Source organism: Haliotis cracherodii, unplaced genomic scaffold (genome assembly GCF_022045235.1).
Source record: "Haliotis cracherodii isolate W230 unplaced genomic scaffold, xgHalCrac1.p SCAF_12, whole genome shotgun sequence".
NCBI classification, from domain to species: Eukaryota; Metazoa; Mollusca; class Gastropoda; order Lepetellida; family Haliotidae; genus Haliotis; species Haliotis cracherodii.
In genome coordinates, this window is record NW_027266267.1 from 30,556,402 (window position 1) to 30,578,095 (window position 21,694).

At 37.2% G+C, this 21,694-nt stretch overlaps 1 protein-coding gene across 1 annotated transcript in view; it reads right to left on the bottom strand.

The window, feature by feature from the left end:
- LOC139458349 (selenocysteine-specific elongation factor-like) overlaps positions 1-21,694 on the bottom strand; it is an 82,063-nt gene that overhangs the window by 34,089 nt on the left and 26,280 nt on the right. The window contains exons 4-5 of the mRNA XM_071239741.1: positions 21,166-21,342; positions 31-114 (exon numbers count right to left, since the gene is read on the bottom strand). Of these exons, the coding sequence (XP_071095842.1) occupies positions 31-114; positions 21,166-21,342 (261 nt within the window). The remainder of the gene's footprint in view (positions 1-30; positions 115-21,165; positions 21,343-21,694) is intronic.

The following is a 21,694-nucleotide window of genomic DNA, read 5'->3' on the forward strand; positions in this document are numbered from 1 at the left end:
AATGTATTATCATTTTTGTTCAATAGATACCTGTAGAATAAAATCTACTGGCTTCTTAAACATCTGTATTGACTTGATCTTCTTGTTGACTTTCATAGTTGGGAATTCAAGAGCCTGAAAGAAAAAAGAAATAGTATGAAAAAAAATCATTATTGTGCAAAATTGGAAATTCTTAAGGTACTTTTTTTTCTTAAATTCAGAGATAATTTCAATGTTGCATCCAATTCAACGCTTTTCCTTTTAATTGCTCCTGTTGTCAGTGAAATAAAAGTCACCCCTACAGAGGCATATTTTAGTCATATCTATTCTGAAATGATTCACATGAATAGGGAAAACCTTGATTTCAGGTTTGAAATTTTTACTGACATTTATTGCAGGCTCAGATACATCCTGGTGGAGCCCAATGATTAGTTGTTAACTTCAGGTTCAATGTTAACAAAAATGTATACCCCTTCTATCTTCTACACAGCTGTGTGGTTTTTTTTGCCCAGTCAAGAAAATACGGTAAAACAATTAATTACTAGTATTATGATAAGAATGCCTTCAGCCTTTCTCATTTACATTGTCAAAATATGAAAAACAGTCACAGCACTGTAGCACACCTGTTTGAAATGTCAAAAAAGACAACCACTTAACCAGTTATTGTCAGCATTAATATTCAAAGATTTTCTACCTAAATACTGAACCTCGACTGAACAAAATATGATGTCATCATACGGAGAAACAAACATGCTGAACTCTATCAGTCTGGCAATTTCAGAAGAGATGCCAAATATGGAAAAGAGATAATGTCAACATGTTGCCAGTTGGTTTGTTCATTCTCCTCCAGTTGTAACTATTTTTCTAATCTTTATGCATACTTTAGTGGAAATGGGATTATGACATGGTAAGTTGTCTGCTTTACTAATGCTTGTGACTGACACTGATTGACATGGAGCATGTCTTTGAAGCAGTTAATTACTCATGTTAGAAGGTTCTGAGTTTGTGTAACATGATCTAGTGCAAGCACTTCTGATTTCAGGAATTGCACCCAACACCTACCTGACTGTAGGTGCACACTCTCAACAACATAACATACAAACACAGAGAGTTGTTCAATACATAAAAGAGTACTATGATTCCGGAGACCTTCACTTCCCTTGAAGGTTCCTCAAAGCCTTCCACTTCAATGCCCCTCCCAAACATTGACCCATGTATGTACAACATTTCCTCCTGCTACATGCAGTCATTCCCAAATTGAAACTTGAAGCAGCCATAAGAACAGCAGCTGTAGTTCAGCGGCCAAGGGCACCAGTGTCAGTAGAGATGATTCCACAATGTATCCACACTGCTTAACGCAACTGTCAACATCTGTAAGAGGGACCAATTTTGACACAACCACACGGTTTTGCAGTGACATTTAGAGTGAGAACGGCAACATCAACATTGGCGACGTGCCAAGTGGTGTCAAGTTGTCTTTTTGGTTGAGTTTCGCTACCATCTTTCTCATTCTGATGGTCAAGTTCATGCGTTTTGTGTTGCCGCGGATTGCTGTGTCATCCAGGCTAACCAATGGGATGGTGGAAGTGTGATGGTTTAGGGAGCTTCAGCTACAACCATAGGTCCAAGCTTCATGTCTTCTGACACGTGCAAGGGCTGTTGTGTATAGGTTTATCATGTTGTTCTCATGGTTGTTACAACTGCAGTTGTTTCAACAAGACAACACACATCCTCACACAACAAGGGTGTCTATTGCTCATCTGGCTCAGAACAAAATCAACATTAGCGGGCAGACAACCAAACACACTTGCAGAATTGGAACAGAGATTCACAGCAAAAAAAATGCAGTTTCCGGTATCCGGATACCTGCCGGATACCACCGGACACTTACCCAAAACGCGTCCGGGTATCCGGTGGCAGATACCAGGCCGGATACCAGATCCGTGGTATCCGGCATGGACACCTCACCTGAAAGTATGCCACCTGGAATCCGGGTATCCGGCACTGGATACCTCAATCTGGGTGTCCAAGGATCCGGCACCGGATACCAAGGATCCGGCACCGGATACCTCATTCTGAGTTTCCAAAAACATGTCACAATTTGGGGGTGCATTTGGTCAATTAAGTGTGAAACACCTAAATATATTTTGGAAACTAACCATGAAAATTGAACATTGCTGAAGGAATCCGGCAGGTATCCGGCAGGTATCCGGATTCAATTTTTCGAGATGTCTTAATCCTGGTAAATGATGTTAGCCTGGGCATATCAGACAGCTGTAGTAACATTCTGTGTCATTTTAGTTGTAAATATCCCCTTAAAGTTGAGATCTATGGGCATGTACTTTTGGAGAAGACAATTTTTTCAATCTTTTTAGATGTTAAGCTGTTTAATGAACAAACATCAGTTCTAATACATGTATGATGATATCCTTAAATTTCATGTTCAGACTTCCAGATTGTTCTGAGTGAAAGTATAAACTCATCGACTGTGTGCTCACTTGGGCCTTTGGTCCTAGTGAGATGATAATATGATTATTTGTAAAGGTACAAGTACTTGTTATGAGCATACCAGCTTCATTTAAGTTTTGAAACACAATATGCCTCACTCTGAGGGTGACATGTACCAGATTTCATCACACTACAGAGAGCTGTTCCTCAGTTACTGTGAACATTTTTACTGAAAGACATTGAAAGCTAATTTGACCTTCAATATCAGTTGCGACTATTTCAAAAACAATTGTAAATTGCTTCATTCAGTATAACATTGACAAACATATGACAATGATATACAACTATATGTATAAGAGTTATTTAGACTTTTGCAGGAAAATGCACATTAGAGAACAAGAGTCATCAGAAAGATGACATAACCCAGATAACAGCTGTCTGTAAAGTAACCACTAGTAAATGTGCAATTCTGTATGTAATGAGTCAACAGTTTAAAGTTCTTTAAGAAGCATACATTGTTTATCCACAAAAGATCCACCATGGTCGCATCCATATGAATGCCAAGTTTCGATCAAATACATTGAATGGTTTTCGAATTCTGCCCCAGAAACGAACCTCATCCCCAATTGAATCTATGTCCAACTTCATTCCATAAAAATTTTAAAAAATAAAAATTAGAAAAATCCCAAAATATCAAAAGGCAATACTTCAGTATGTGCCTGATAGCTTTGCCAAGTTTTGATCAAATACACTGAATGGTTTTTGAATTCTGCCCCGGAAACGAACCCCATCCCCAATTGAGTCTATGTCCAACATCATTCCATAAAAAAAAAAAAATTAAAAAATTAAAAAAAATCCCAAAATATCAAAAGGCACCACTTCAGTATGTGCTTGATAGATTTGCCAAGTTTCGATCAAATACACTGAATGGTTTGGGAATCCTTCCCCTGGAAAAGGAAATGATTACGGATGGACGGTCGGACAGACAGACTGACTGATCGCTATATCACCCCGTAATATATGCCGGGGGGATAAAAAGTAAGTGTATGACCTGTTGCCAACTTCTATCCTTGCCCTAAGGAAGAGTTTGGCCATTAACAATTTTTTTGTCTGGCTATGACATTGACCTTTGACATAGCAGATCAATGTGTTATTCCAAAGATGTCCAAGCAATGCATGGTTTCATCCGATAACTATGGCTACCAAACTGAGGCAAAATATTGGAAAATCCCCATTTACACACCTGGCTAAAGAAACATAAACAACAAACAAATTATCAATTTCTTTTATTTATATGCCTATATCACACACTGAACATTGTTCACATGATGGTTCCTGATGCAGTATGCAATTTCCTCCTATTCTTCAATACTCATAACAGAGTGGGATAACTGTTCGCTTGAAAGCATAAGCAGACCATGCTCACCAGTTCAGAGTTACTTGCCCTCAAATATCCTTTCCCTTCTATATTGCCATGGAAAAACAGGAACCAGGATGAGGGGAGGCCAGATCGGCTCTATCCCTGTTGCATTGTGTTAGTAGAATTGTGAACATTCTATTTGGTGTTTGGGTCCACATTTATAGACAAGTAGTCGCAAACATCATTCCTTTCAAGTGATTACCACATGGCCAAAGACAATAATTGCTTCAACGTCCTTGAAGGGTCCCACTCCGACTTGGCATTGGTTGGTCTTCTCACATTAGCCAGACCAGCCTTTGTGAGTGTGTCCCAGAGTCAATTGGGATATAACTTCTTGGTAGGCCCCCATTGAAATAACAGGATTCTCCTCATCACTGTCTGCCTATCACTTCTGATATCTGGAAGGGTCCTTCCAGACTGTCAACCAGTCATCCGGGTATCTCAAGCTGGACATCAGTTTCTGCAAAATTATGTATAAAGATTGTAGCAACAGAAAAGAATTGTTGCAACATGTACTTACAGATAAAAGGCAGCAAATTCACTTAATTTATCATCTTTGAGTTTTGTTATATACCAAACACTTGAGATATATATTGTTCCATGCTGATGAGTTGAAACAATCATTAACTGACATCTCTTAAAAATGCTTGCCATACAAGCCAAAGTAATAGATGAGGTAGCAAGTGGGCTCATTGATCGCTCGTAATCGTACCCAATAACGTGGGATGTTGTCCATAACAGTCATCATCGGTGCGTCTGGATTGAGCTCATAACATTAATCACTGGTTTGCCTAGTTGAGATTTGAGATTTGATTATTTATAATCCTTGTCATTTAGCTGAACTATTGTTGGATGTGGTGTTAAATGAGTGAAATGGGAAGAAAGCCCGAAGTGATGCAGGTCTTACATGTTTACCACTTTGATGAAACCCACAAGCAAGTGTATGATGCTACCCTCGATTCAAACCCACGACCATTGGTTTCTGTCAAGCCCAAGAGATGCAACTATGCACAGCAAGTTGTGGTGCCTTTGATAATTAAGCCATCCATGCCAACAGGTGATAAAGAACAAGCAAACTGAAGAAATATTTGCAGAATAGCTACATGAACATGATGAACCAAACAGAATAATTTCAAATATTTACCACTCACTGCTACTCTTCTCTTGTTCCTCATTGCTTCCCTTTTTCCATTGATGCTGTGCAGATGACTGACTCATTCATTCATCCAGACATTCTGCAAAAATAAGTAGCATTCACATTACAGAAATATCCAAACTGTACATGCTGTACATTGAATTCAATTGAAAAGGCCCCAGTTGAGTTTCCAACTTAGAACTGTCCTTATTAAAATATTTCATCCCAAACATTCAGAGATAAAACATAATCCCATATTTAACAACTGTCAAACAATTATTTGACAACAAAGCCAGGGTCATTCAACATACACTTTACATAGGGAATCACTTGTTGCAAAAAAGATCCTCGCCAAGGTCAGAGTCATTCCATGAAATATTGAATTATTTAGTTATGAAGCTTATACAAAACAAGGACATAACAGTGTAATTATAAAAATATGTTAAGCGTAAAAAAAGTAAAGTCTTTGGTGGCCATTATTGTAAATTATAGTCTGTATTAGCATCCCACAAAAGTTTAGAGTTAATAATCGTTCCTAGATCTTTGTACATTTCTTCATTATCTATAAAAAGCGGATCTAATTTGGATCATCTTGTTTTGACCACAAATCCATTACGCCCCTTATGCAAATCCTTGTCGTCATAACAAACAGTTGACCATAATACTAAAAAAAGGACCCTTGGCGTTTACAGTAAAGTATGTAGAGCAGGAAAATATCTAAATCAATCCGTTCCATAAGATCTCTGCACGGAAATCATAAGGTCACGAAGCCCTGCTACGTACCTGGCATCCGCATTTGCTGCCAATCGCCTTTCCAAATACTGTTGACTTCCGCGTTGTGGATGGCTCAGAGGAACTTCGGCCGGCATTTCCGTGGTGGAGGTGAATGAGAACAATCTATCGATACACGAGGTAAGCTTATCGTAATCAAGTATCACAGTGTATATCGATACACGAGGTTTGTTTACATCCATGTTCTAAAATGGTGCCCTGGACCGCAGGGGAATATGGGTAAATTGGCTTGTTCCGGGTTAACACAAAGCTGGGCCCCCGTCTCTAATATCACAATATTGTTTGGCGCAAATTGACGACGCGCATAGGGAGCCGGGAACTAGTTTAACACGACATAAGCTGGTTCCCGGCTCTCTATGCACGTCGTCAACTTGCGCCAAGTTATATTAGAGACGAGGCCCAGCTTATACACTGAACACGATCGGTCATTTCGTCAAAATTGGCCAAATATTGAGATTGCAGCTGAGGTAATGCTGGCAGCTGAAGTGACACATTAAGGTAAGGAATATGTGAATATTACAATGATCACGTATTAAAGTAATTTACCACATGTAAGCCTGTCACATGTGACACATTAACTTTCATAGCCAACATGTAAGTAAATGTATCAGGATATAATTATATTTTTATATAACAAATAGCCTGTCTATCATATGTTAGTATATGCTTATGTATATAATGAAGAAATATGTTTACTTTAACTGGATAATTTGTATGCTAATGTGACTCACTGTCTTATTTCATATACTCCCTTTACTCTGTGAGATGATTAATAGCCTCAGCATATTTTTCCAGATGTGAAGAATCAAGAACAGCTTTAATGACAGGGAAGTTTTGCATCAGAGATCATCGTGAAGTGGACACATTTTAAGGGTATGAACATTTTCACTTGAACTAGCTGAACAATAACCATGATGACAACTTTATCATGGGGGAATTTTGGGTGGTGGGGTAGCCTAGTGGTTGAAGCGTTCACTCTTCGTGCTGAAGACCCATGCAGGTTTGATTCCTGCCACATAGCTGCGATATTGCTGAGTGTGGCGTTAAACATCAAACAAAGCTAACAGCTGCATACATACTCACATGGGGATTCCAGGTTGAAGTTAGTCCCCATCAACATGATCAACCTATGCTAGTTGTAAGAGATAACTTAATGGATCGGCTGATCAGGCTCGCTGACTTGGTTGATCCATGTCATTGTATCCCAATTGTGTGGATGGATGCTCATGATGTCAATCACTGGATAGTCTGGTCCAGACTTGATTATTTACAGACCGCCGTCATTTAGCTGGAATATGGCTGAGTGCAGAGTTAAACAACAAACACCAACATGATTCTACAACCTGCTCTTGTGGATACCATTTTGAGGATCCTACACATAACTTCTTTTCGGGTCTTAACTATTGCAATATGTTCTACTACATGTGTTTTAAACATATATTTTTTTCATTGGCTTATCTAAATGATGCTCAAATACAAAATAATTATTAATAAAATACTAATTCTATACTTTTGCAAACTATCAGTTGAGCAATAATGTAATCATCTGATTATAATTAGATAATGAAGGAGAAGTCCATATTGATTAAATCTACCAGATTCTGAGATAAATGCACGTATTGATTGATTTATTTCAATGTTTTCCTGTACATAATTTTCAACAATTCCATATAAAGCTTTCTTATATCCATGCTGTATAATAATACCTATTATTTCTAATAATAGCATAATTTGGACACACAAATAAGTAATGAATGGTATTTTTATAACAGGTGCCACACGTGCGGGATAGGTCATTTCACATGAATCATTTTTATGTGAATTTAAATCACTACAAGCTGATCTGAGTCCTGAAAGGATATGCCTTCGATTCTGTGAAAATGGAAATGCTTAAACATCTCCAAGTATTAACCATGCTATTACAGAATCTGTTCACTTGTTTGTGTATGTAAAATATTTTTTCAACGATTACATCCATCTAATGATTGTTTGTATGTGTGATGTGCCAGTAGAGGTATATATGTACAAGCATGTGCATACGCGTATAAAAATTATGTATGTTTGGCTAGGTACCAGTATATGAATTAGTTGTTTTGTGCGACTTGTATATTAGCATCATCATAGTTTCAACAGACAGTTTATGTATATCAAATGTTAAATGTCTTTGTAGGGAGAATTGCATATCAAAACTGTCATTATTTTATTACTTATGAGTAGAACTTTTTAAGTATCTGGCAAGATACATTTCCTTGGTCCACAGAAACATGTTACTAGTAAACTGTAAACTGACTTGTCAGTGTGGTTGGAAACTAACTAAGCCGTCACTACTCAATTAAGTAATTAACAGATAATTGCAAGTGATAATACCCACCTGACACTAATTGCCCTGTTAATCCCAAATCCACCATGAGTTGACATTGAGTTCATCTTGCTAATGAGCTGTTGTGAGCGTAACAAGATGATAAACATCAAAGGTGGGGCAGGCTTTGATCAAGTGTTCTGTAGAAGAGATTATGTCATTTGTTTAATGTTTATTTAGGATTAGCTACATCCCTTGATCCTACCAAGACCATACTTGAGATTATCAGACAGTTTGTCTGGATACAACCTGATGTCTCAACTGTACTTATTGGATTCTGCCTTGTAGCAAACTATGTGTGTGACAAGGACTTTGACCACTCTGTGCAGATGCATAACAATGCACTTGGGGTATGATTCAATTGGGGTATGATTCAATTATGTCACACAAGTCAAAGATGGGTTCCACTGTATTTAGAAACAGACGATAGATGCAATACTGTGTAACTTTATAACAATCAAACGAGTATTCAAATAGGAATACACATATATTTACAATGACCCTTGAAAAGTTCCAAAACCAAATGGAACTACTTAAATTATGATTACACTTGACCAATATATTTGGCAGTTTTTCCCGTTATTGTTAATCTTAATTAAAGATAGGGTAAATGATAAAAATATGATAATGATTTTACTCATGACTAATCATGGGCGGATACAGCTTTTTTTACAGCTATTTATTGTCTTTGGTGGAAATGTATACAGAAATAAAGATTTATTTTCGAAATAAAAAGGGGGGTGCGCACCACAGCACCCCCCTCTGTATCCGCCCATGCTATTGCCAGCAGCCGAAATAAGGTCCCCCAAATGTAATATACATAGTTTTTAGTCGATTGTTCAGGTGGTTCTTTTCAGTTGATTTTTTGTATCAGTGGCCTACCAATTAATGGTAGATATTAATTATCAATAATAAGTGAGATAATTATTTTCAATGTGGCTCCCATTGCAACTGAAGCAAGGAACAATTCAAATTAAGCCTGATTTAGCTGCTACATTTATATGTACTTGCTTCTCTAATCAGTAATTCAATCAGTTGTATAGTGACTTGATATTTGGTGAAAATATCTGTTGCATGAAATCCTAATGTTACTTACTTTTGTATTTGAGATGATATTTGTATTTGGTAGCCTAGTGGGTAATGCGTTCTCCGAAGCACTGGGTTCTGTTCCCCACATGGGTACTGTGTGAAAAGCCCATTTCCGGTGTCCCCGCAGATATATTGCTGGAATATTGCTAAAAGCTGTGTGGAACTATACTAACTTGCACACTCATTATATATTATTTTGAGATCACTTACATGACTTGTGTGATTGAAAGTTTTGATAATTATGAATACCGTATACGACAGAATAAGCGCCCAGGGCGCTCTCAAAATTTCGTGCTTTATGCTGGCAGCCTGAAATGTTAATGTACGACAAATATATTTTTCCAGAATGAAATTCCCCATAATTAAGGGTGCATATCACACACGAATGTGTATTATATGCAAATAAATAAGTCTTGTATACATTGATCACTTGGAAAGGGTGCTAATTGGGATTGTTAACGAGACAATATATTAGCAAATATTCCCGTGGGCGCTTATTAGAGCGAGGCGCTTATTACATCAAATACGGTAGTTCTGTTTTTATGTATAAGAACCTATTTTATGCAATTTGCATTGCCTTGTTTACCCTTCCTTATGTTTTGATGTAATGCAAACATTTGAGAAAAAATCAGTTGAGCCTGCCTTATGGCACTACAGGAATTGTTTTCAGAAGATCAATTACAATTTTGTATTTTCTGTAAAATTTACTGTTTGCTATGGCTTTTTTACATTGGTTAACATGGTTTGGTTAACAGTTGCTTGATAAACTGTCATTACCTTACTCATTGAGAAACCAACTTTTTACCCTTTGTCAATATATGTATATTTCTCATATTTTTAATAACAAGATTTTAAAGATGTTATAAATTGTTTCAGGCACCTGGATTTCACAATGACACCAGATCAGACAAGTCATACAAAGGACTCTCAGGGTGATGAATAATCCTCCCCAGAACAACTAGCAGGTTCACCTCAGAAAGTGATGATTCTGAATGAATAATGCCACATCAGTGTGATTCTGTAGATTGTTTTATTACGACATTAATCAAGTCTAAAGGAATTAATACCACAGCAGTGAGACTGTGTTTATGTGGTGTACGCTGACGCTGACTATACAAATCTGAATGACTTTTGTGGTTTACTGCACAAACATAATTGACTTTAGATATTCTTCTCCCTTGAAATTCTTCTGAGATTTGACCGATTTGTTTATTTAGAAAATGGCATTGAAGCATCTGTTTCTGTTTTTGAATGTTCTTGCAAACACCTTTGGTTACTGAACCAATGAAATGTCATAAAATCAATAAATATGATTTGTTATCTTAACAAATTTTTTTGTTTTGCTTCTTTAAAGAAATATGATATTGATCATTCATAACATAGGTGCTAACATATAACAAATATACTAATGCCCTGAATGTTTTCCTACAATTAATACAGCTCACCGAATGAAGTTTTTAGTTCCATGTCAGTAGAAAAATTACATTGATGTTTTTATGTACCGGTACTTTATTACGGTAGGTGTTTTCTGTGGATGCACCCATTTGGGTTAATGATATTCTGTTTCAAACTTCAATGAAACTCGTCTGTCAAGATGTAACAAGTACTGATACAGTTCCAAAATTATCTTTTAATCTCACCAGGAACAAAGGCCCAAGTGAGCACATAGCCAATGACTTTCATTTGTTTTGTCAGGGTGAATATGGTGTTATGTCACTTTATGAGCAAAATTCCAACAATATCATGATGGGTGACACCAAGCAATGTACCGATGTGGTGAATCGAGCGCTTCAACCACGAGAAACTAGAACAAACTGGGAATATGAAGATGAAATGTAAGGATACCATCATACCAGGACTGAATGCTTTTCATTTAATACGCTGAACATCTAAAATGAAATATATATGAATTTGAAAAATGTTTTCACCAAAAGTACCTGCCCATAGATCTCAACTTTAAGGGGATATTTACAACCAAAATAACACAGAATATTACTACAGCTATCTGCTATGCCTAGGCTAACATTATTTACTAGGAGAAAGACATCTCGAAAAATTGCATCCGGATACCTGCCGGATACCTGCCGGATACCTTCAGCAATGTTCAATTTTCATGGTTAGTTTCTAATATATTTTTAGGTGTTTCACACTTAATTGAACAAAATGCACCCCCCAAATTGTGACATGTTTTTGGAAACTCAGAATGAGGTATCCGGTGCCGGATCCCTGGACACCCAGATTGAGGTATCTGGTGAGGTATCCGGTGCCGGATACCCGGATTCCAGGTGGCATACTTTCAGGTGAGGTGTCCATGCCGGATACCACGGATCTGGTATCCGGCAAGGTTTCTGCCACCGGATACCCGGACGCGTTTTGGGTAAGTGTCCGGTGGTATCCGGCAGGTATCCGGATACCGGAAACTGCATTTTTTTTGCTGTGATTAGTGTTGATTAGGTGGCGTTGTACCGTGCTAGCCAGGATAACACCCATACAAGAGAGATCAGTGTTGATTAGGTGGCGTTGTACTGTGCTAGCCAGGATAACACCCATACAAGAGAGATTAGTGTTGATTAGGTGGCGTTGTACCGAGCTAGCCAGGATAACACCCATACAAGAGAGATGAGTGTTGATTAGGTGGCGTTGTACCGTGCTAGCCAGGATAACACCCATACAAGAGAGATTAGTGTTGATTAGGTGGCGTTGTACCGTGCTAGCCAGGATAACACCCATACAGAGAGATTAGTGTTGATTAGGTGGCGTTGTACCGTGCTAGCCAGGATAACACCCATACAAGAGAGATTAGTGTTGATTAGGTGGCGTTGTACCGTGCTAGCCAGGATAACACCCATACAAGAGAGATTAGTGTTGATTAGGTGGCGATGTACCGTGCTAGCCAGGATAACACCCATATAAGAGAGATAAGTGTTGATTAGGTGGCGTTGTACCGTGATAGCCAGGATAACACCCATACTCACAACAGAGGAGACATTTTCCCAACAAAGGCTATATCTCTTTGATGTTCTGGGTTACTTTGTAAACTTCTGTAATATCAGTGTAACAACCACCTTTAGTTCTTAAACTGATGTCCCAGGGGATTTTTGTTAGAGATCATACAATTGTTCTCCATCACCGTTTCAAAAATACAAGTTAAAAAATTCAGTTAATATAACCACTACATGCATAAGACTAATATCAGTATATATATAAGGTGAGGTGAAATTGGGTTTAACGTCGCGTCCAAGATTATTGCACTTATATAGCGACCTGCATGTATGTGTATGTGTTTGTGTGGCTGCTTGTACTAGTCCGGACTGATGCCGATTTATAGTGCTAGCTCACTGAGATACCATGTCACAGTTTAACATGAATATCCCACTCAGACACAGTATACTGACTCCGAGCTGACCAGTCCTTGTTTTTGCATTTTAATGCCGAGTGCCAGACAGGGTAACAACAAGTACCATCTTTTAACGTCTTTTGGTATGACGAGGTCGGGGATCGAACCCCGGACTTCCGCTCTCCTACAGTAAATTCTTCATGTGTTACATGGTGAATATGTGTTCTTGGCATGGGTCATCAATATGTCAAAAAAAACATTTACAAAGGACATAATGGAGTATATGTTTCGGGGAAAAAGTCTGAATTGATTTTGTGTGCCAAAGGTGTAAGTGATCTTGGCAAACAATTTATTGAACATGTAAATACAACAGAAGTGGTCAATGTGAGACAAAGACGATCTGAACAGTTTCTGTGTCACCTCTCGGCGAGCTTTTACCAGGCTCATTACTCCTGAAACATGGCAGGGATAGCAATGTTGACCTGTGCCATCAAGTGATTAGTATAATCATTTGGTTTTTAGCAAACAGCGGACACTTGACACTGGCCCAAACAACGCTAAATCACAGTTAAAAGCTGAAGTTTTCTGAAGATAGACACGTCCATACAATCCAATATCACCATAAATCCAAGGACTGTTCTCACTGTTATGTAAGTGGCAAGGTGATTCCTTCAATACCAACACAGAACATGAAACAAAAAATGGATTATAATGTGTGGGTGTCCCTGTCCAAAGTTACTGGCCGAGCACATGCTGCTGGTTGCAACCGCCATGTCGGGTAAGTAGATCTACTAAATTATAGAGTTGTGACGATTAATAGATATGTATTCGAATCACGATCTGTAGGTATCTGAAAGATATATCGATATGGTTTCTATGTATCGATACAATAACAATACATTTCATTGAATAAATTTATCTGTTCTGAAACAAAATATTTACTCGTAATACAACCGGAAACGCTGTCTCGTGGACGACGCCATGTTTGAGGTTGCTATGCAACATTTAATCTCGTCTAGTCTCGCTAGTTAAAATGGCGGCTCTTGGCGAGGCAAGCGATGTGTCAGAGTTTATAAAGGCTCCGGCATCGTTTAAAAGTGCTGTGTGGAAGCATTTCCTTCTGTCGAGAGACAAAACAAAGGTGTCATGCACTATTTGCAATACCATTTCAACATATAATGGCAACACAATGAATATGGCAGCCCATTTGAAGAGACGCCACGCGAGTGAAGATGTTCAGATTCACAAGAGGGCAAAACTGGATCCTCGAACTTCAAACTCGTCGTCGAAGAATTCTGCTGGTGACTTTTGACTGAATGAATATTAGTGATTGGCCATTTTAACTCATTCAAGTCTTTTATTCTGCAAGAATTCCTTCATAAACAGGTATCGTGCTAATTATTATTGTACCTTTCTGACTGTACCAAGTGCCAATTGAGATTGATATTTGATATCATTTTTGTTAAAATTTTGACTGAGTGAACTTTTGCAATCATTACTGAATATTTCTAGTAACAGTATTGTCAGTTGTGACACTTTGAGTGTTCTAAAGTTCAAGTTGTGTAAACTGAGGGTATGAAAATTGAGTTTCAGTTCCTCCACAAGTCCATTCCAAACTGTTCAATATAAGCTTGATTATATTTCTTGCTCAGGGACAAGCAAACTCAGCATAAATAGAAAATATGCTGATTTCAGTGTGATGAAAATTATTTGTGTTTTACCCAATCATGGTTTAATGGCCAAGAAATATTTATTTTCATATGTGTGCCAAATTACACTGTGTGCCAAATTGATTTTTATTTTGTATTTTCCTAATTAAAAGTTTCAAATAAAAAGTTTTTGAGATCTTTCTTTCATCTAACTTCTTGAATTTAAGAACAAAATTAAATGGATTACACAAAACAAAACTGCAGAATTTAGTTTATTGATTTATTCATTATTTAGATTTTATTTTCTTAAAAACAGGCATGTTAAGCAGTTAATTGTGTATCGTGATACATATCGAATCGAATCGAATCGTAAACCAAATATCACGATACGTATTGTATTGGTTTCAATGTGTATCGTCACAACTCTACTAAGTTACCATTAAACAGTAGCTCTAAGGTATCAGTTTTACTTACTGTGAAGTACCAAAACTAGTGTATGTATAATTGTACAATTGAATGAATTTTCCCAAACATAACCAAATAACAATATTGCATTTTCACTGTGCAGTAGGCCCACTGAATACCTCTATACATGTACATGGTATGAGGGCGTAATGTACAGCAACATTGTATTAATCCTACATCATTGTGTTATGCTACTTAAACTTTTGGATGTGGAATTATATGTTTTTATACATTTTTAATTAAACAATCAGTGAACAATATATCTGTTTCAGTGAGGGTGAATTCTGCAACCATGTTGCTGCTGTCCTTTATGCTTTAGTTGACATCTCAGAAAAAAAACTTGAGGGGTTGCATGCATTTACTTCAATGGAGTGCAAGTGGAACCAGCCAAAAAAAATCCAAATTGAGCCTGGTTAAATTACAAAATATGACATTCACAAAACACAAGGGGGCAGAACATACAAAGACATCAACAATTTCAAAGCAAGATGCTACTTATGCAAGTGGTATTTCAACTGTTAAACTAATAAATTCGGATAGATTTGCTGCAAAACTTTGTGGAAGTCCTCCACATGCAGGGTAGTTACTGACTCAAAGTCTGTTGTCAATATGGCTGAAAACACAGATGTGACAGTACCTTCCCTTCACTCAGTTGTTTTTAACTATGCAGACAGCTGTGATGTGAAAAGTGAGGAGAGTGCTAGACATTTGTCACAGTATATCAGGGATATGTGCCTCTCTGAAGAAGACTGTGTTACTATCGAGAAGAACACACATGGACAAGCAAACCATCAACTGCCCCTGATAATGCAGTTAAGACCATTTTTGGATATTCATCATTTTATAATGATGGTCTAAAGTGGGGATGTAGTCATGAGACCACTGCAAGGTGAATATATGGGAATCTGCTGAAAAAAGATAACTTGAGTTGTTACATGCAGTCTCTATGTGTGGAAGGTGTATCCTCATTAAAATGGGTCTGTTGAAATGGGATCATTTTAAAAATGGCGACAGAACCTTATAAAGCGTGTAATGTGTAAGTTCTACAAATCTAAATTTGAATTATTTATCCTGTACAGAATTGGTAATCTTGATCATGTTAATTGTTTCACATAATGAACAGGCTTCTGTCTTTTCACTTTCCAGTCAAATTTCATGTTTGTTAGTGGGAATGCCCCACTCTGAAATGAACACTGACATAAAAGATGAGAAAGGTTCTTGTGGCAATAAAAATTTCAATACCTGTCTAAAACCTTAGCTGTTTGTCACTTCTATCATCTGCTGTTATCGTTTAGTTATGAACAGTTGTAGAATTCAATCCCTGGCTGTGACATACCAAAAGATTTGATCAAAATTTAATGGTTGGTACGTCAATGTACATGGTGTTTCTTTCCTAGGTGCCAACATTGAAAGGGACAAGAGGGGACTGGTTCGCTCAGTCAGTCTGTGTTCCCAGTGTGTGAGTGGGGTATCTATGTTCAACTGTGACATGGTGTCTCAGTGAGCAGCTGAATTAACATTATTATTAATGTTAAAAGTCCAAGCTAGTACAAGCAAGCTAGTTCAACAGTGTTAGAAATTGGCACTAGTCCTATAGTCCACTCATCATGATCATTGTCAAAAACCTTGTTCCTTTCATTATGTTTTGCATGCTGTGTTACTGTAGAAATGTTTTCCAAAATAAAGGCACAACTTTTTTTTAATTCGACTGAAACAGGTATGATTAATATTAATGATGGTTTTTCCGTTATCACCCTTTCTTCACAGTCTAATAGCGATGCAAGTACTCTCACCACAGGCACCTGAACACAGCAAAATTACAGTGAACAGTAAGAGGAAATTATTCCAGATAAGATGTTAGGACACTCTCACCTTTTCACAAATACCTGGTATCATCACTTGAAAGTGATCCATAAACACATCAGTGCAGTCCTTACCAAACTGCTCAACAGTTAAGGTACAGGGACTAGTAGAAATTTGCCATTTATAAGTGTTTTGCTATATATAATCATTATAACTACTAGCATGCTGCACATGCTCATGATATAGTTGGAATTGTACAATTTATTTTTTATGAATATAGATAGGGTTTTGTTGCATTTATTATAACCAACACATCAATGAGATTGACCAACAGTATGCTTTAATAGTTTTGGTCAGTTACAAGAACCCGACTTGTTTCCATTATTCGCCATGATCATGACCATAGATGCAAACTTATATATACCAGTGTTCAAGTGGGAATTCCTTTGGTGCGCGTTAAGGTGTTAAATCTATCAGTACATTGGAATGAAATATTCTGAACATCAATGGTCTAAAATAGAAAGCTGATATTTGAGTTTTTGCAGTGAACACTGTATGTACACATTTCAACACTAGCAGTGTACCAGTTCACAGTTATTGCATCCCCAGGATCAGAGATGTAGTAAGCCACATAATTTGAAAATTGTGTATCACTAGTACTACCACATCAAAGATCACACACAAAACTTATTACCCCAGCAGGACTAATCAATGATTTGTAAGTCATATGCGATTTATAATTGGAGTATAGGAAGGTCCTGTAGGTAAACGATTGTGGTATTTCAGTGAGATTTCCGTGCAGTCTATCACAATTCATGTGTTGGAGTATTTTATAAATGTCTTTGGCATTGTTTTCTTAATGATAGCTTTAGATGGCCATACTGTCAAAGGAGACAGTTTTACACATAAGTAGTCAACTACATGTTGTTTTTAAAATGCAAAATCTATCCGCCAAATCCTCCAGTAACAGTCCCAATCTTAGGCTCATGAGAACTAGGAAGAACTCAGCTATCAATCTCAAGGTGTGTGGATGATGACCTTCTTATTCCAATTCAGTAGAATAATTACCCCTAGTAGTATGAATCCATCTCATCAAATACCACTTTAAATACATTCACCTGGTCACAATCGGGTTTGCACTTTTGTTGAAAAATCAAGTGCAATTAAAGTGCTCAGTGGTGTAAGAAAATAAAAGGACGATATTAGCATGTTTAGGCCTGAAAAGGGTTTTTCTTAATTTCATCTGCTTTTGTCTGAAACTCATCACAAACATCCCATGGGTTTAAGGACACTACAAAATGCTATATATTATTGAAGAAATATAAAAAATCTTATCAAAGTAAGTCTTATCAAATCCTTTCAAAACTTCTAGATAGTAGTATGTAATAAACTTGTAAGCCAATAAGTGCAAAGATAAATATCCAGGCAAATGACTTGCCTGTACTTAGGGCTATGGACACTACATTTTGCAAAGTGTCTAATAAGTGAACAGACAAACTGTAATAAGATAAAAATTAATGTTAAATGACAACTTTTTGTCTTTGGAAACTACTCAAGATAAAGTAAAACATTTAAACATCTAATAATCTGGGGCTACAGACACTACATTTTGTAAAATGTCAAAACCAAATGAATAGAGTAAAGGACAAAAAGTCAGATTTGTGTAGGTTTACATATTACATGCAATACCTCCTTTGGTTAAGTTACTAACTGAACTGTTCAGTCAAAATACCAGGTATTAAAATAGGGGCTATGGACATTTGTTTTCCTGTGCCACAGTTGTCTGTGCAAGGAAATTCAAACAACTCCACCAGAGAATAGTAGCTTGGGATAACCTGTAAAATATATTACAGACCCAACAGTCGGCTGTTGTTAGGTACTACAATAGCCATAGGGCTAGGAAAACTACACAACATATGCAGAAAATAGCAGTGTTTGACACACACCTGCCTACATGATTAAGATCATACATGATAATCATGCCAATTTTCACAAAGTTGGCATTCCGAATGTTATAAAAACAATGAAACAGCAAAAGAGGTCTTTTCACAAGAGGAGACATCTTCATATGTTAGCACAGGCTTACTCCACTGAATTTCCCCATCTACCATTTTCGGTTTTGATATAGCCTTTGATATATCATGTTTCAATGTTTGAATTGACAGGCTCACACATAAATTATCAAAGAAATCTGTCTGATTGGATGCATCGATGCCGAAAGGCAGTAAATCAGCCTGTTCAGTTCTGTTTAACATGACGGGCAGACAGTCTACCACTAGACCATGGAGGCAGTCTGTTAGGTTAGGGTTAGATATGGTTGGGAGATATGGCATAGGAATAAGATAGGTTTATTTTAGGACATTTTATTCAGGAGTTAGAGGGGTGGTTGTAATATATAAAGGTAGGGAAGGGGGAAAAATAGGTAGGTATTTCTTTCAATTAAGTTAATGAAATTTCCGCTTGTTGTTTTTGTGAAAACAAACTTTGGATCAAACTTTACTCTTTGTGTTTTATCTATTATTGAACCGATAGGTCGGTCAGGAGCCTCATGGGACATATAGACAAAAGAAAACTCAGCAGCGAGAAAAAAATACAACGTAAATCTGCAGTAAAATATCAGACCATTTGCCATAAATTTATGGATCTACTGTCACTGGGCACCGTTTGGAGACGTCTAAGAGCGCCTATCACATTATCATAGTGATAACCAAGAAACGCACGAGAGACTGGTGGAGCAGACATCACACCAAGCATCCCAAAGTTGGATGTGACTTGAACACTGAATCACTACAGTAGATGTGACTTGAACACTGAATCACAACAGTAAGTGTGACTTGAACACTGATCACAACAGTAGATGTAACTTGAACACTGAATCACAACAGTAGATCTGACTTGAACACTGAATCACAACAGTAGATCTGACTTGAACACTAAATCACAACAGTAGATGTGACTTGAACACTAAATCTCAACAGTAGACATGACTTGAACACTGATCACAACAGTAGATGTGACTTGAACACTGAATCACAACAGTAAGTGTGACTTGAACACTAAATCACAACAGTAGATGTGACTTGAACACTGAATCACAACAGTAGATGTGACTTGAACACTAAATCACAACAGTAGATGTGACTTGAACACTGAATTACAACAGTAGATATGACTTGAACACTAAATCACAACAGTAGATGTGACTTGAACACTGAATCACAACAGCAGATGTGACTTGAACACTGAATCACAACAGTAGATGTGACTTGAACACTAAATCACAACAGTAGATGTGACTTGAACACTGAATCACAACAGTAGATGTGACTTGAACACTGAATCACAACAGTAAGTGTGACTTGAACACTGATCACAACAGTAGATGTAACTTGAACACTGAATCACAACAGTAGATCTGACTTGAACACTGAATCACAACAGTAGATCTGACTTGAACACTAAATCACAACAGTAGATGTGACTTGAACACTAAATCTCAACAGTAGACATGACTTGAACACTGATCACAACAGTAGATGTGACTTGAACACTGAATCACAACAGTAAGTGTGACTTGAACACTAAATCACAACAGTAGATGTGACTTGAACACTGAATCACAACAGTAGATGTGACTTGAACACTAAATCACAACAGTAGATGTGACTTGAACACTGAATTACAACAGTAGATATGACTTGAACACTAAATCACAACAGTAGATGTGACTTGAACACTGAATCACAACAGCAGATGTGACTTGAACACTGAATCACAACAGTAGATGTGACTTGAACACTAAATCACAACAGTAGATGTGACTTGAACACTGAATCACAACAGTAGATGTGACTTGAACACTGAATCACAACAGTAGATGTGACTTGAACACTGAATCACAACAGTAGATGTGACTTGAACACTGAATCACAACAGTAGATGTGACTTGAACACTGAATCACAACAGTAAGTGTAACTTGAATCATATGACTGTTACTTTTAAGTCAAACTTAATGAGAGAATTTCCATCTAGTATGTCAATACATATTAGCATACAAGTGTAGTCATTCAGCTATCAAAACATTAACAACATTGGGATTCGGAACTTGGTCTTTGTATGTGCACAGTTTCAAGAAAGTGTCAATCAAACTTGTTTCCATGGAAACATGAAAAATATAATTGTATTAAAATTCCTAAATAGCAAAAGGCACCACTTCAGCCCTAGAATAATATATGTACCATGTTTGGGTGATAAATGTTGAATAGTTTTTGAGTTCCATTCAGGAAACAACACCTACCGTTTCTGCTAAGTCCAACTTGTCTCCATGGAAACCTCAAATTTTGAAAAATTCCTAAATAGCAAAAGGCACCACTTCAGCCCTTGGTTAATGCACGTACCAGGTTTGGACGAAAAGTCTCCAAGTGGTGCTCCAGAAACTGCACCTTTTTGGCTATGATACAATAGGGGTAGCCTAGGAGGTATGTTTAGTGGCATATTTACCAATCCAGGAACAGACAGAACGAAACGTGCAAATGTTGATCAATGACTTGTTATCCCTAAACTGATAATGTCTTTCGGTGAACTCATTATTTAGTGTTATTGAAAACCAGATTTCCTCATAACATATGGGTACAAATGATATTGTGTGCTAAACATACCACATGAAACAATCTTTAAAAATAACTTACATCACCCACTGTGGCTTTTCCAGCTAGAACAGTGCCTGTGAGAACAGTCCCTTGTCCTCTGATAGCAAAGCAATGGTCCACAGAGAAGATGAAGTTTCCCAGTGGGCTGCGAAGTGGTAAATATGTGTGTTGAACCAACAAGGAGATTAGATCATTCATTCCTTCAGATGTCATTTCCTGGAATAAAACAGCACAGTACATGATGCAAGCTAAATAGCTAGAGAGTTGACAGGTTTCCCTGATATATGATTGTTGTCAATACTTTGTTAAAAAAACTTATCAAAAGATATAAATTATCAATCCTTGTCAACAGTTTGTGAATAATTTCAACATAATTTGGCCTTGTCAAAGCCTTGTTTTGGCCTTGTCAATCTGACATAAAATATTGGGTAGTTATTTTGACTTTGTCAGTTTGGACATTTTTGTATTACTTTAAGGAGTTGATTCCCAAGTTGAAATGTGAAGGGTTACATACAAAAAGATTTCGTGAAATCAGTAAGTAACCACACAAGATCAATAAATAATCAAC